Consider the following 17,280-nt stretch of genomic DNA (forward strand, 5'->3'; position numbering starts at 1 on the left):
TGTGACAAAAATCAAAAGAGACTGTCTCAGTCGATAGCATGACGGTTCTTCACAATGAGCAAGAATACATTTTGTGCCCGAACAAAATGGGTGATATGACATGGATATCCTCTTGAAATGATGAAATATGACACTGACATCCTTAAGGGTATGAAAACGAAGAGGTGCACAACAATGTTTGGTGCTCAGATCAAAAACACGTGCTCGGTGACACATAACATTTTTCCCTTTATACCTCTGGAAGATTCTTGAAGGGAGACATTTTCCTTCCCTACTGGTTCCAAAGACAAAACCTTCGTTTGTTTGATGGACTGAAGCCCTTGAGCTTCTCCCTTCTTTCTGCTTATGGTTTCAACTTCCTGGAGAGGGATATATCTGACGTCTACTTCCAGATGAGACTGTTCGACTTCTGATTCCCATTTCTTAGTGGCACGTCCCCCGTATTCTGGATAAGAGTCTGTTTTGTAGTCAGGAGTCTTTTTCTCAATAATATTTGGCTTGGTTTTATCTGTTACTGAAGGTTCTCTGACTGTGGGCACCATATCAATATAAGATTTTGTCTCTCTGTTGAACTCTGTTGCAGGTTTGTTTTTTTCTTTCTTGATTATCTCTTGAGATGGATGCATTTCCTCATTTATTTTTGTGGGTGTAACTAACGCTTCTCCTTTAATGTGTTCATCTTTAATGTCCATTTTAGCAGATATAGTTGTCCTCTTTTCCTCTTTTGTTGTGGCGCTGTCCTTGAGAGTTTGTTCTTTTCTGGTATATTTTTCTGGCTCATTGTCTGCAATCAGCATTTCTTTAGATGTCACCTCAGTTGCAGGTGTTACTGCAGCTCTGCTTTCAATGTGTTCCTGCTTCATTCTTGTTCCTTCAATAGGACTAACTTTAGCTGTTTTATCTTTAACTGTGACTATCTTTGATTTAATTTCTTCTACTGTAAAATCAGATTTATTGGTTTCATGTAAAGTCTGTTTTGGAAACTCTATTTGAGTATAGGTGTATTTTTCAGAAATATCTTCGCCTGGCAGTAATTCTATAGTGGCAAAGTCTGGTCTGGTTTTATGTCTTTCAAATGGAGTCACTGTGGTGGTTTTGTCACCAAGTATTTCAACCTTCGACTTGCTTTCTTGAACTTCTTCAGTTTGATCTAACCTCTGACTGTTATCTTTTGTGGCTTTGTCTTTCTTTAAAGAGATGTTCTCTAACATGTAAGTCTCCTTTTTTCTTTTTGTAGTGTCTTTTACTAGATCGTCAGGTGTTATATACCTTTGTGGAGTATCTAATATAGTCTCTCCTTCTCTCATAATCAATGGTTTCTCATATGCAACATCCATTACAGGCGTCCTTGAAGACTTTCTTTCTATTTGTTCTTGCTTCAATTCTGCAGTTGTAGTAACACTGTGAAGAACATCCTTAACTGTGTCTGTTCTGGACTGAATGCCTTCAACTGTAACCTGTGCTTGGTTTTTCAGGGAGTCTGGTTTCTTTGGAGATGTACTGTCATATTTAACCTCCTCATGCTTTGTGACAACTGAGTCTGTTTTAGCACTTTCTCCTGTTAAAGTTTCTTGAGTCTTTAGGTTAGCAGCAGCTGTCACCTCTGCCTTTTGTTGTTTCTGTTTTGTTTTGTCAGTTTCAAATTGATTTGTGAGTTCCTTTGACTGAATATCTTTATCTATAATCTCTTGTTTTTGGAAAACAATTTGCACACTTTCCTTAGAGGAATCTGGACTTTGTGAATGTCTTACATGGGAAACCTCACCAGATGTATAAACATTCTCTTTCCTTGATGCAATGTCTTTTACTTGCTTGTCAGGTATAATAAGTCTTTGGAGGGTGCCTGATTTAACATCTTCATATTCAGCTATTAGATGTTTTTCAGATGCAACCTGCATCACAGGTGCTAAAACTGTTCTGTCAACTTGTTCCTGTTTTGTTTCTGTTGCTTCAAATGGTGCAACACTACTGTACTCATCTTTAACTGTTACTGTCTTGGACTGGATTTCTTCAACTGTAGTTTTTGCACCTTTGCCTAACTTCTGTTCTTCTTCTGATTCTGATTTCTTTGACTGAGTGACTTTGATCGCAGTGTCTGTTACCTCTGTTGCAGGAGAAACTGCTGCTTTTGTTTCAGTTAGTTTTGGTCTGGATTTCATGTGTTCAACTGGAAGAATTATGGTGCTTTTGTCCATTAAAGTAAGGTTTTCTGGAGTGTCTTGCTCCACCAAAGTATGTCGATATGTTACTTCTGGTTCAGTTGCAAATGTGGTCTTTCTATCCCGTTGTTTCTTTCTATCAGGCATTTTCTCTTTAACGTGACTTACTTTCTCTGTTTTATCTTTAACTAAGTCTATTTTTGACTTGATCTGTTGATCTATAATGTTTTCTGTTTCAGATAACATCTCACCTTTCTCCTCATTCCTCTTTAGAGAAACATCCCTTTGCTCATAAATGTCCTCTTGTCTTGATGCAATGTCTTTAACTAGCTTGTCTGGTATAACAAATCTTTGAAGAGTGTCTGAAATAACATCTCCATCTTTCAGTATCTGAGATTTTTCAGATGCAACCTCCATCACAGGTGCCACTGAAAACTTTCTTTCAACTTTTTCCTGTTTTGCTTCATTTACTTCAAATGGCGCAACACTACCATATTCATCTTTTACTGTGACTGTCTTGGATTGGATTTCTATCACAGTGGTTTTCGCATCTTTGCCTGACCTCTGTTCTTTCTCTTTTAGGGATTTCTTGAAATGGGTGTCCTCATCTAGAATCTCTGATGTTTTGTCAGACTTCTGCCTTTTTTCTGTTTTGGTTGTTTCCTTCCTCTCCTTCCTTCCTACCTGTGAAATGTGTTCTGACTCATCTCTTGCCTTGAGAGCATCTTTTTTCATTAGTACCTCTGTTTTTGTTAACTCCATTTCAGGGTAAACTGCTGCCTTTGTTTCTGTTTGTTTCTTTCTGGTTTTCATCTCTTCAGCTGAAAGAACTGTGGAGGTTTTGTCCGAAATGGTTAGTTGTTCTTGATATTCTTGCTCTATCAAAGGCTGTGTAACTTCGACTTTCTCTGGTTTATCTCTAATTATGTTTGCCTTTGATTGGACTTGTTCAACTGTGATATTTTCGGAAGAATCTGTTTGAACAGCTGCATCTTTTACTGTCAGTATTTTTTCAGAGGTAGCCTCTATCAAAGGTGACACTGAAAACTTTCTTTCAACTCTTTTGTGTTTTGTTTCTGTCACTTCAAATGGAGTAACACAACCATATTCATCTTTGACTGTGAATGTCTGGGACTGGATCTCTTCAGCTGTCCATTCTTTAGATGGTGTAACTGAATCATTTCTTCTACCTTCTTCCTTCCTTGTTGGTTTTGTCTTTACAGTTTTGTCTTTGATTGCTTGTACTGTTCTCTTGTGAGTTTCAACTAATTTTTCTTGAGAAATATGATCTGGCTTCTCTGCTGTTATTTCCATCTCAGGTGTAACTGCCACTTTTGTCTCAGTTTGTTCCTGTCTTGTTTTCTTCTCTTCAATCTGAGCAAATTTGTCAGTTTTGTCTTTCTCTGCATCTCCTTCTGACTTTCTGACCTTCTTTTGAGGAATCCTTTTAAAGTGACTGATGTCCTCCTTTCCTGTTACTTCAACAGTTCTTTTGGTTGCAGCATATTTTTCTAGAGCATCCTCTTCGACCAAAGACTTTGCAAAGGTTACATTAGCTTCAGTTGCCTCTGAGGCCATGCTGTCAATTTGATCCTGTCTTTTTAGTGTTTTCTTTTCAATGGGAGCCACCTTGTCTGTTTTACCTTTAACTGGGACTGAGTTTGAGCTGATTTCTTCTACTGCAATCTCTTTTTCTTTTCCGGAAGTAATATCTTTGCCATCAGATGAAATAGTCTGTTGTGGAAAATCTTTATCTTTCAATATCACAGGTTTTCCAGCTGCCTCCTCCATCAGAGGTAACACTGAAGTCTTTCTTTTGACTTGTTCCTGTTTAATTTCTGTTGCTTCAAAGGGAGTAACACTACCATATTCATCTGAAACCCTGACTGTCCTGGCCTGGAGTTCTTCAACTGAAATCTTTTTAGATTTGGCTGACTTTGGCCTTTCCTCTTTCTTATCTACCTTTGGACAAACCAGCTCTGGTGTGTCACCTTTGATGGTTTCTTCAGGTACAGTTTCCTTGGCAGTATCTACCCTCAGCAATTGCTCCTGTTCCTGTTTGGTTTTCTTCTCTTCAGCAGGAGGTATTTGGCTTTTTTTGTCAATAATTGGAACAACCACTCTCTGGAATTTTTCATCAATTATATCTACAGTCTTTGGTAACTTTTGTAGTTTCTTTATCTTTGGTGTTTCCTCATTTGAGGAACTGAGTTCAGGCTTAGCAATTCCCTCGTTTCCTGTTTTTTCTGTTCCATCAATTTTTTCTCGAGTATCTTGCTCTTCCAAAGACTTTGTGTATGTTGTGTCTAGCTTATCTGAAACTTTCCTTTTTATTTGCTGTTTGGGTGCTTTTGGTGTCCCATCTTTAATGGAAGTCACTTTTTCAGTTTTATCCTCAACTTTGACAAATTCTGAGGGGATTTCTTTGTCTGCAAACTGTTTAGTTTTGGCTAACCTTTCTTGTCTCTCCTTCTGGGATGGTAATTCCTTTGGAGATACATCCTCTGACACATAATTTTCCTTATCAGCTTGTGCAAACTCAGCTTCTTTGATTTGTACATGTTTTTCAGGAATAGCTTCTACTTTAAAATCTTTAGAAGTTGCCTCCATCATGGGTGTGAGTGAAACCTTTCTTTCCATTTGTTCTTGTGTTGATTTTGTCTCTTTAAGAGATGTAACTTTAAAAGTTGTATCTTTTACTGTACTGACCCTAAGTTGGTGTTGTTCCACCGTAATCTGTTGAGGTTTGATAAATTTCTGTTGTGCTTCCTGTAGAGATACTGATTTGTTCTCTGTCGTATCGATATCCTTGTCAACTGCTGCATGCTCTGTGATAATTTCTTCCATTTTAGCAGGCTCTTCAGGTGTCCTGTGTTTAGTGGGAGTCACTTTGCCAGTTTTATCCTTGACTGTGACAAACTTTGATGGAATCTTTTTGTCTGCAACCTCTTTAGCTTTGGCTAACTTTTGACGTCTCTCTTTCTGGGTTGGAAATTCCTTTGGAGATATAGGAGATACATCCTCTGACACATCATTTTCCTTATCAGCTTGTGCAAAGTCAGCTTCTTTGATTTGTACATGTTTTTCAGGAACAGCTTCTATTTCAAAATCTTTGGAAGTTTCCTCCATCGCAGGTGTGAATGAAACCTTTCTTTCCATTTGTTCTTGTGTTGGTTTGATCTGTTTAAGAGGACTAACTTTAAAAGTTTTATCTTTTACAGTACTGATCTTTAGCTGGTCTTGTTCCACTAAAATATCTTGAGGTTTGGTAATTTTTGGTGCTGGTTCTTGTGGAGATACTGATTCCTTCTGTGTTGTATCAATTTCTGTGTCAGCTGTTGCAAGCTCTGTGAGGAATTCTTTAATTTTTTCATGTTTTTCAGCATCATCTACCACACTCACAGGTGTACTTAAACCCTTTTTGGGTTTCCTCTGTAACATCTGGCTTTTTCCTTGCATTACTTCCTCTTTCTTTGGAGAAATCACCTCTGGCTCAGTAATCGCTTCTTTACTTGATGCACTCTGTCTTATATTTTCTTTAGCTGTTGGCTGCTTTTTGGAAACATCTTCTGCAATTGTTGATTGAAATTGATCATTTATCTCCCCTACATCTGTAACTGAGGGCTTTCTTTGGGTTTCTGTTGTATCTTTGATCATTAGAACTTTAGAATATTTGTCTTTAACTGTGGTAACATCTGATTGTATTGACTCTATAGCAGCTTCTTCAGGTTTGGCTAGCTTCTGTATTTTCTCTGTTTGTGACTCTTTAGGCGTTTCTTCTGTTAAATCTACAACTGGTGCCTGTCTTTCAAGCTGTTCTTGCTTTCTCAGTTTCTCAGTTGTAGCAACTTTTGAAAGTTTGTCCTCAGCTGTGACTGTCTTTGATTGGACTTTTCCCTGTTTAATTTCAGTGTCAAATGTTGTTTGTGCTTTTTCTGTTGCTAATAGTTTTTTACTTTCCACTGAAGACTTTCTTTCAATTTTTTCCTCTTTTGATAGTGCCCTCACTCCAGTTGGAGAAATTTCATCTTTCTCTTCTGTTGATGCCTGTTTTACTTTACTGGGAGTGACATCAACAGTTTTGTCTGTAATTCTGACCACCTCTGACTGGAAATCTTCAACTTCACCTTTAATCAGCTTCTGTTTCTGAGCTACCTCTTTCTTTTGGGAAATGGCCTCTTGCTTTTCTTTTTCCTTAATCGAAGACGTTCTCATACTTTGCTTCGTCTTTGTTTTCTTCTCTTCAGTGGGTGTTAATTTGTCAACTTTGTCCTCTCTGACTTCTGACTGAACTTCAACTGTAATATTATCTTTCAGTGGTACTTCTTTTATTTGAGGTGTTGCTTCTAACAAAATAGCTTCTTTTCCTTTTTCAGTTTTTGATGTTGGGTCTTTTCTTGTGTTCAGTTTTGATGGAACATCTTTAACAGCACACTCTTCAGTTTTGGCAAACGTTTGTCCTTTTTCCTTTTTGGACACTCCTCTCTTGGGAGCTTCTTGCTCTGTTGATGATTTTATGTATGTTTCTTCCAAAACAGGAGTTGATGCTTTTCTTTCAGTTTGTTCCTGTCTTGTCTTTATCACTTCCTTCAGAGGAATTGTTTGTTGCATGTCTTCAGCTGTAACCGTCTCTGGTTGGACTTTAAAGTCTACATCTTTGCTTTCTTTTAATGCCTGTTCTCTTTCTTTTGAATGAATAGGCTTTGTAGAAGGGATGTCTCTTTTACTAACAGTGTCCTCTCTATTGGGTTTCATCTCTGTTGTTCCCTCCATAGGACTGATTTTGACTAGTTTGTCTTTAAGTGTAACTACTTTAGAGCGGATGGATTCAGGTTGAAGCTCCCTGGTTGACTTTGGCAGTTTTTCAGAAGGCAAGATTTCTTTGATCGTTGTTACCTCCATCACAGGTACATCTGAGGCTTTTCCTTCTGTCCTTCCCTGTTCTGACTGTTTTATCTCTTTTTCTTTGACCATGACTGCCTTCGACTGAAAGCTGTCAAAGTCTCCTGTTTTTTCTACAGTCTCTTCTTTTTGTATCAATGGTTGTATTTTCTTTTTAAAGACCTCCTTTGACTGTCTTAATTCATCAGGTAGTTCCTCACTTTCTCTAAAATGTTCCTCGGTTCTAGTTAATTTTTCAGGAATCTCTTCCCACTGTAATTCTTTATTTGTGATGTCTAATTCAGGGTCTTTTGGTTCCTGTGTAGCTGGTTTCTTTTTTAAAGAATCAACTTTGTCCTTTTCTTTCTTTAGTATGTCTTTAGAAACTCCTGACTGAATTTCTTCAACTTTAGTTTCATCCACATGTGACACATTTTTCAAAAGTTTCTTCTCTGTTACAGCAAATTCACCTTCCTTACATTGTGACTCTGATGACTGACTGGATTGTGAACCTATTTCTGGTCTGACTGGTTTCTCAGCTAATGTTTTCTGTTTGGCAGACTTGGGTTTTGCAGTAACTTCTGTCTTTGTATGGATGTCTTCAGTAACATGCGGCTTTTCATCTGCCTCCACAGATTTGACAATTCTAAGTTTGGAAAATACCTCCTCTGTTTGTTCAACAAGCTCTGAAGAATCAATTTGTTGTGTCTTCGAGGTGATTTCAATATTTTCAGTTTTCTCTTCCTGCTCAGTGTGCTTTAGTTTCCTCTGGAGATTGTCTTTTGCTAAAGGCTTACTGTCTGTCATACTGAGTAACTCAACTGGTGATTTAGGTTTTTCTTTGAACCCCTGTGTGATAATACCTTCCTTCTTTTCAGAGTCTGCCTCACAGGTCTCCTTCTGTCTTTGATCAGAAACAGCTTTGACTAAAATTTCTGGACTCTCATCTTTTGTTTTTTCTTTTCTAGAAACTTCCTCTTTGTCTTTAGTGGCTTTTGTAATGTCTTTTATTTTTACACTTACTGTTGGAGAATCTATTTTTCTGACAGAAAACTCTTCGACTTGAGATTTTTGTTCGGTAGGTTTATCCTGAAATATCACACCTTTTTTAGTTTTGACCATTTCTTTTGTTTTTGGGATGACTCCTGTTTTAACGCCCAGTATCATTGAACCATTAGTGACAGATTTCTCACCACTTATTTCAGATTCTTCATCAGGTTCTTGCATTGTACTTAAAATCTCTTTGTGCAGCAAAGATTTGATAGATTTGCCAATGATTTCTTTGTTGTCCTTTTCTTCAACAACTTCTTCTTCTTGTTCCATGACCTTCTCTGCAGAGGATACTTCCTCTGATACATAACCTTTCAGGATCTTCTGAGTTTCTACTCTTTTCTCAGCCGCTTGGTGATGGAAGATTTTAAGAGTTGTGAAGAGAAAGCACCATAGAGCAGTGCCAAGAGATTAGGAAAAAAACAACACAGACACAAACATTTGGAGTTAAACCAGACAAACACAGTAATAATAAGTAAGTGGAGCTGCTTATCAACCTGTGGTGTATTTATCATCACGGAGAACAAGGACATGTGCTACACTTGTACCTCTCTCAGGTCTTTTTCCTTTTATCTCAACTTGTGTTCCAGGAGACGTAGCACCAGGAACGGGTGTGGGAATCGTCTCGGCCTTGGCTTCTGTTTCTTTAAAGAATAATCAGTTTCGGTTTAATGCAAGATATTAATATTTAAAAGAAGGAAAGAAGTATGAGAAAGACAGCCTTTAAACCATAAAGGGATAAAAAAAGAACCCTTTTAAAAAAATACAAAAACAAAGTGACATGATGACGATGGGGAACACAATGAACAAAAAAATGTGAATTGAAGAAGAGATGTTTAGAAGTAAGGTGAAAATCGTAGACTTAGGCTAAAATGTGGTTTTTCAAGATTTTGGATGAAAAAGAGCAAAGACTGCACCCAAACATGGAGTCATATGAAAAAGTTAAAGATGAAAATGATGATGATGATGTTAGATTTTCTCTCGTTACCTCTGGAAGCTGCTTTCAGGGAAATCCTTTTCTTCTCCTCTGGTTTTGAGGGTATTGAAGGTTTTGTCTGAACCATGTCCTCGACTAAAATACTTGTTTCTTGTTCTTTTCTCCTTTCAGTATCACCTCCCTGAACAGGGACTTCTTTGGATTCTTCTTTCTTCTTGTATTCTGAGTCATATTTTGTGGACTCGGTCTCCTTTTCGATCAGTTTTGGCTTCTGAAGCTCAATATCTGTTACTGACTCTTTTGGTTTGACTTCGGCTTTAGATCTGGTAGTAACTTCTAATTTAGGTTTTGGTTTTTCAGTTATCTCATCAGATTTAACCTTCTCTTGTTTCTTTTCACCCAGCTCATGTTTTTTTGCTGACACTTTTCCTGGTGCAGTACTTTCATCTTTTTTGAAGTCTGGGATGACTGGTGGTTTAATTTGAGTTTCCTCCTGTTTCCTTGTTTCTTTAGTTGGAATAACTTTTATTGATTGGTCTTTAATTGTGACTTCTCTCCGCTCGACTGTAATTTCCTCAGTTCTGCTGTATTTCTCGTCTGGAATAGCTGATATCACCTCCACATCATGATCGATTGATTCCTCTGTCAAAGCTTTTCCTTCCATTTGCAGTTTTTGAGTTTGTTTTCTGGCTTCTGTGCTAATCATAATTGGGGAAGGTTTGATTTTATCTGCATCTTTAGCTAACTCTATTTCTTTGATTGAAGAAGTTTCTTGAGTTTTTGTTACTTCCTGCTCTCTTTCTGCTCTCTCTTTGCTTTCTGTTTTAATGGTTCTGTCTCTTCCCTTTTTGACTGTAACAGTTGTTTGTTGCTCAGTAACCTGCCGATGTCTGACTGATGTGCTGTCTTTCCTTTCATCTACAACTTCCTCTGTTGGCGACTCAGCTATCCTGACAAAAAACTCCTCTTCAGTTTTTTCCTTTGTAGGTTTATCTTCCCTACCTTTCTCAGATACAGTTTCCTGAACTAAAACTGTAGTTTCTTTTGTTTTTGGGACAACTCTCTGTTTCATCACCCTGGTTTCCTTCCTCCTTGAAGTGTCAGTAACAGATATCTCACCTCTCAGTTCTGACTTTTTATCTCTTGGGCTTGGCCTTTCAGCCGTACTTAAGCCATCTACTTCTGATGACAATATGATCGTCTCGTCCTCAGGAGCCACTTCATCGTCGTAAAACACTTCGGTGTGTTCTTCCACCAATACTTCTTGCTCCCACACCTCCTCCATGGGAGACGCTTTCTCGGTCCAGTAAGAAACTTCCTGTATCTTCTGAGCTCCTTTCCTTTGCTCGATCTTGACAAGACCCGTAGCTGCTGGAAGTTTTAAGAGGTGTTGAAGAAGAGGCGTCATGTAGCGGCGCCAAGAGGTGACGACAAAACACAAAGACAAGCATCAGTGTTAGAAAGAGACAACACAGATTAAAGGGCTAATGTTTGAGGTGATAATCCACCTGTTGTGTATTATCATCAAGAGTTACGATGTGGTTAAAGTACTCCATCATGTTTTCAGATGGTCGGTACCTTTTTCTGGAGAAGAGACTTTTTTCTCTTGTTCAATCTCTGTAGAAAGAATCTTCTCAATCTTCTTAGTTTCTATTGCTTTTAAAGAATCAGTTTTTAACCCACGTTGGTGTAGAAGATTTTAAAAGAAGAGAATTTACACAGTTAACACACAGACATAACCACGATACATTACATAACACAAAACACAACACACCTTAAGACATCAAAGAGGAATGTAACATGTTACGAAACCCTTTCAAGAGGTGGCAACAGTTCAGTTTGTTTTCAATTTGCTTTTTTTCATTTATACTTTGTAGCGAAGGAGGGTTCCCACACTGGGTCTCGAACCCCAGTCTCCTAGACCACGGATGACTCTGCTAACCAATCAGCCAAAGGGTCAACCCACTAGCCAAGGACTAGCGCGTCTAGTCATCTGTGGTCGTTACTCTCTAGAGGGCACGGGCCTGTACAGTGACAGACTGATTTCATACAACATTATGACGCTGAGCCGATTCACTATCACATATTACATGTACTGTAGACTCAAAAAAATAAAACTTTTCTGTTCATACATCAGTCTTATTAGTCAACAGTTTGACTCAGTTTTGTTTGAAGGTGAAATTATGTCTGTTGTGATGTCTTAAAGCATTGTGTACAGAATTGTAATGTGATTACATCATCTTCATATTATTCTGATGTTTTTGCCTTTAGGAAAATAACTCGACAGCAGTGTGCATTTCTCTTGTCTACAGTATATTTTTCAATACCGACAATAGAGGACGTCAAAGTCAGAAATTCTAAAATTCTGCACATTTTGGATTAATGCAACTAAAATATTTTGATAATATTTTCCAGTTTACATGACAGGTTTTACACTGTTGTTGCTGAGTAAAAAGTAAACTAAAAGTAAAACTACAAAACAAGTTCACAAGAGAGATTCAATCCAGCTTTCATAATTTGAACAATTATGAAAAAAAAAACCCAACCCTCCCCCCCAAAAAAAACAGCATATGGGTAAAGTTAAAGTTATGGGTACAGTTAATGTCTGTCCTGAATCATTCTTTGTTCTTGTACATCTAGTACTTTTTATAACCTAAGGATGTTTCAATCAATTTAAAGTCGCTGTCTGCAGAATTTTAATGATCCACAGTGTCATTCTTGAGCCGACCACCAGATGGCCCCAAAGTAATAAATCTTCAAACTGCTTTCTGCCACAATGTCTTTTTGATAATACGACTAACAGAGGACTAAAGTATGGTAATTTCTATGCACTGTGGTTTTAACAAATAGTGTAATAGTGTAAAATAATATAGTATACAACAATAACTATTAATTATTATTATTATTTAATCAAAATAATTTATATTACAATCATTTTTAATAATATCCTACATTAACCTCATTGGTGGAACTACTTTGTTCACTTCAAGCCTTCAGCCCCTTTGCTGCATGCATGTGTCATGGGTGAATCTGATAAATTTGCCTACAATTGTTATTTGGAGTAAAATATTTCATTTTTTTGAGTCTGTGTTCAGATATACAGCAGATGACTGAGTTTTGTAACTGGACTGTTGCCGACGGTTCGCATGCATGAAGAAGATACAAAGAGAGAAAGAGTTGAGGTCTGCCTGTACCTTTTGGAAGAATTTCTTCTACCTCTCGTTTAGGTTTAGCTTCAGAAACCTTCTCAGGGGTCTTTGTAGGAACTGGTTTATCTGCAGAGATCATCTCTTTTGGTTTCTTAGATACTCTTTCAGGTTTCACTTCCTCTACAGGAAGCTTCTTTTCAGGAATCCTCTCTTCCTTAGTCTTTTTCTGAGGAACCTTTACAGGCTTCTCTGGTACTTTTTCCTCTGGGGGTTTAACTTTAACCTTCTCTGGTACTTTTTCCTCTGGGGGTTTAACTTTAACCTTCTCTGGTACTTCTTCTGGAAGCGTCTTTGGAATTTCCTCCACTTTTCTCTCAGGTGATGGTACCTTCTCAGAGATCTTTTCTTTCACCTCAGCTTTCCCTGGAGGCCTCCTCTCAGGTACTATTTCAGGCATTTTATCAGGCAGCCTCTCGGGTTCAGGCTCCGACACAACCACCTCATCAAACACCTTCTGAGGTACTTTTTCAGGCTCACGCACCTCTTCAGGTATGAGTTTGGGCTTCAAAGCTTTAAGAAGGTTTGACACAAGAACATGCAAAAGATATGACTATAAAGAATAGAAAAATGTGCTAGCGCACAAGCAAGAATGTTTTAAACAAAACAGGGAATGCTTTCTTAAAATTTACCTTTTTTAACCAGACTGTGCTGAGGTGCTGCTAGTGTTGATTGCAGCCACAACACACACAACTGATGATTTAACTATTGTTAGAGCCTTATCAGTTGTTTAGCTAAAAAATTAACCCTGAGGGTAATTTAAAAAGGGGACATTAAAATATAAATGGCTCATTATCTGGAGAGCAGGAATGGGATCTGGAAATTATATGGTAATGCACCAGATAGATTTTAATTTGTTGGTCTGATTTTGTTGGTTTATCCTGTTTAGCAACAGGATAGACTGATGAATTAAAGATTCTAAAAATTCTTCAGTCCATCGCATTTAAATTTAGGGACACTAAATTGCCTTTTAGAGGGCAGAAGTTGGTATTCTCAATTTAAAACATACAAGGAGTCGGAAGAGATGCTGTTTGCAAGTCTGAGCATGCTCTTGCTGTGAGCTACTTGAAAAGTGTGCCACAGGTTGGCCAATAATCTTCGCACAAATTTGAATATATAGTTTAGTTTGAAGTTTCACAGATAGACTGCTGAACCAGGCTGTAGCCAATCAACATTACACTGGTACAGTCTGGGGTTATTGCAGTCAGTCAGCAGAGAGATAGGAGAGGAAAAGTGTAAAATATAATTTAAATGTATCATAGTAATTTGAATAACATAACCCTGCTTGTTTAAAACATGAACAGACCAACATGAAAAAAACAAACAGAGGCTCAAAAAACAAAGAGTGAAAGATCCGTCACAAACATTAAAGTACCTTTCTCTTTCTTTGTTGGCTCTTCTTTGGGAGGAACAACAGCAGGTTCTGGTTTCTTGACTGCTTTTGGAGGCTCGGGTACTTTTTTCTCGACAGGAACTTTAAAGAGCACCATTCACATAGATTAGAAGTCTTACAATGAATTAAAGTGGAAGAAAACCCCAAAATCCAACACTCTATCGAGTGCAAAACAAGAAAAACTCAACAAAAAAGTGACACAGAGGATGTGCAGCCCCATCGTAACATACAGGAATCTGTGAGCCAGAGGTTAGACACTAGACAAACACTCAACATAACCCAAAAGAGTTTAAGATGAGTTTAAGATTTTAGTACGAGGAGCTTTGGATGATTGACAGCCAACTGAACTTTAGGTACCTTTAGCTGCTATAGGTTTCTCCTGCGGTGCTTCCTCCTCTTTCTCCACCTTTTGTAGGACTGGAGGTGGAGGTGCAACCACCTTCTTCTTTGTTGGTGCTTCTGGCACTTTAAAAAAACACGTTTGTCAGACACTAAAATATATAAATATGTTTAAAATCATTACGCTTCTATGAATGTAATTTGGCGCAAGTTAAAAAAGACACAAGAAGTGAAGGAAGTAAAATGAGCCTGGGTGTTTTGTAGTTTTGTGGCTCAAAGCAAGAAGTAAAATGTTTTGTGACAACAATAAATGAGACAAACACAACAAAACCCACACTAAAACACTGACATTAGAGACAATAAGAGTTGGAGATACATTAAAGGCCAGCAGGATGGTTAAAGATTTAAGGAGTTTGCTTGTACAAACATCTAAACAAAATCAAACACAGAAAAGATGAATTAGCACTCATAGAAAATCACTCCAGACACATTAAAGTTGAAAGGCTGAGTTAAGAAGATTAAGAAAAACTCCAGAGCTGCATCTCAACCAGAGATGCCGTATACCTTTCTTTGGAGGTTCCTTTGGTTCAAGTGATGGTTCTGGTTTGGTCTTTGCAGGTTCTGGTTTTGGCACCGCAGGCTTCACTTCAGCTTCAGCTTTTTTCACTGCTGGTTCTGGTTTTGGAACAGATGGTTCTGGCTTGGTGACGGCAGGTTCAGGTTTATGGACTTCTGGTTTTAGTTTTTCTGGTTCTGGTTTTGGTTTTCGGGCTTCTGGTTCTGGCTTGACCTTTGCTGACTCTGGTTTTGCTGCCTCTTCGGGGACTTAAAGCAACATTCAGATCGGTTTAGATATGAACAGAGAGAGTCAGGACAAACAGATAATCAAAGATTTGCTTCCACATTTGAAGCTAAAACAAACACAGTAAAGACAAACATCCTATTAGACTTAAAACAGTCCTAAAAATCCAAACAAGACAGGAAATACCTTTGGATGGTGGTGTCACCGGCTTCTTTACCGCTGCTGGCTTCGTTTCAGGCTCTGGTTCGACCTTTGGCGCTGGTTTACCTTCAGGTTCTGCTTTGGGAGCTGGTGTGGGCTTAGGCTTTGGTTCAGGTTCTGCTTTCACTTTGGGCTTGGGCTCAGGCTCAGGCTTAGCTGCAGGTGCCACTTTTTTAGGCTCTGCTGGTACCTGAGGCTTGGGCTCATCTTCAGGTAAGTAACACAAACATTAGCTAACATTAGCATAAAGTTGTGGTAAAATCTAAGAGTATTCAAGAGGCGTTCAAAAGAGTAAGATGGCACTTAACAAGGAGACACACACTGATGAAGAGCGAAATTGGTGACAGTATTATGTATAAAACAGTACAAACAGAGTAAGATGAAATCAGATAATAGAATAAAATCCAGACGAGACAGACATCAAGAGGTGAAAAGCTACGTAGCGCTGAACACAGATAAGCTGCTACTGTAGATTCTGGTTAACATGTCAATCAACAGGAAGAAGAGAGTGAAAAGTACCTTTAGTTGGCACCTTGGGCTTCTCGGCAGGGGGAGAGGGAGCAGCCACAGGCTTCTTAACCTCCTCTGGTTCTTTTAAGATACATTCAAACACATTGTAAACCAGTAAATCAAAGAAAACAAGGTGATGAAAGAAACGGAGAATGTAAACACAGTTCAAACCAAATCATAACAGAACAGTCCACAAAAGGACGGTGTCATCAGCACGGATGGAACATATTACGTAGAGAGATGTTAGAAATCAGACATCTCTACCTTTGGGAGCAGGAACTTCCTTCTTCTCTGGGACTGAAACAACAGGAACCTTTTCCTCCACGGGCTTTTTGGCCTCTGGTACTTCAAAATTTCAGTACAATCACGTAAATTTTGGCAAGATAAAAACATCCAGGAACAAAAGAACTCACAAACACAATTACACTAAATACATGGGAGCTATTTTAAAGGAGTAAACAACATGGAAAGTCATAGATGAAGTTATCAAAGTGGTACATGGCAACATTGGAGGTATGTTGGTACCTTTCGGTGGTGATGGCTCCTTCACAGCTGTCGGCTTCTCTTCAGGCTTCTTCTCAGCTTCGGGGACTTAAAAAGACACTGAGTATGTTAGCATCAATGGGAAGATGCTGTGCATTTGAGCGTGAAGCAGAGAAGCTTGGCAACAGACAGGACTGACAAAAGAAAAGGCAACTACAGTAGATAATGTAATGACAAGTCTATCTGTAGCCCAAATAAGAAATAAAAGAATAAAAGAATCAAACAAAAACAGGAATGAAGAAGCTGAACACAATTTTAGTAGCAAAGGACAGATGAACAAGTTTGTGAGTGGGTTTCTTTTGCAGGACAGAGCGCTGAGCTGCAGCAGGAAGACGGTCATGTCTGCGGTACCTTTTGTAGGAATTGCTTCTCTCATTTCAACTTTCTTGGTCTCCACTGTCTCCTCAATGGGAACTCTGGCAGCTGAAGGAGGAAAACAGGAAAACTTTCAGAATCATTGTCACTGTCAGAAAGCAAAAACTTTCTGATGTCCATGTTACTGCAGTGTTCCAAGCCATGGCTCATTTTATGTATGAATTACTGCTTGTAACTCAGAAACATCAGATTCAACATGTGTTGTTGTGAGTCTCTTAATCAGTCCTACACCAAAGAATCAGTGCTTTGTGTCATGCTAATGATACATACATTTATACATACATAGGATATGTTTAATTTCACATAGAAATAGTAAGAAAAAACCTGTTGAAAGACTCAAAATTTACAATTTACCAGGCAATCTGTAGACTAACCAGAGGTGAAACTGTATGCAAAGGACAATTATAACCCTTGTGCTGGAAAACAAAATAATTACCCATGCTAGAACAAAACTAAAAAAGTTTTTAGGAGTTAAGTAGAAGCCAAAAAATTGCCTCAGACTGCAAAACCAGGAGAGGTTATTTTGGTAAACAAAAAAGTAAACACAGATGAAGAACGATTACAAACAAACAAATAAACAAAAGAAAAAATTTTGAAAGAAAGGAAAAAAACACAAACATTAAACCTCAGAAACAGAGACAAACATTAAGAGAGAGCCATGGTTAAAAGCGGCTCAAACACACAAAAACACACACAGGTATTAACAGACAGGTAACCGATGTCCGTCCTGTTGGTTACTGTGATCGGATACCTTTGGTTGTGGGCACTTGTTGTGTTACTGTCTCTTCTGTCCAGCTCTCATACTCGACTGAAGTGTGACGATCACAAAAGTGACAAAAAACAACAACGGTGAGTGAACTGTGTGCACAGTGACAAAAACCCAT

The 17,280-nt window shown here is 38.2% G+C and overlaps 1 protein-coding gene across 1 annotated transcript in view; it reads right to left on the reverse strand.

Annotated features, from left to right (window-relative positions):
* Positions 1-17,280, reverse strand: part of LOC121907520 (titin-like) — a 254,288-nt gene that overhangs the window by 131,056 nt on the left and 105,952 nt on the right. Inside the window, exons 83-90 of the mRNA XM_042427130.1 lie at positions 16,373-16,444; positions 16,004-16,069; positions 15,743-15,823; positions 15,488-15,559; positions 14,954-15,175; positions 14,530-14,790; positions 13,984-14,091; positions 13,609-13,707 (exon numbers count right to left, since the gene is read on the reverse strand). Of these exons, the coding sequence (XP_042283064.1) occupies positions 13,609-13,707; positions 13,984-14,091; positions 14,530-14,790; positions 14,954-15,175; positions 15,488-15,559; positions 15,743-15,823; positions 16,004-16,069; positions 16,373-16,444 (981 nt within the window). The remainder of the gene's footprint in view (positions 1-13,608; positions 13,708-13,983; positions 14,092-14,529; positions 14,791-14,953; positions 15,176-15,487; positions 15,560-15,742; positions 15,824-16,003; positions 16,070-16,372; positions 16,445-17,280) is intronic.

This window comes from Thunnus maccoyii, chromosome 11 (assembly GCF_910596095.1).
Source record: "Thunnus maccoyii chromosome 11, fThuMac1.1, whole genome shotgun sequence".
In the NCBI taxonomy this organism is placed as follows: domain Eukaryota; kingdom Metazoa; phylum Chordata; class Actinopteri; order Scombriformes; family Scombridae; genus Thunnus; species Thunnus maccoyii.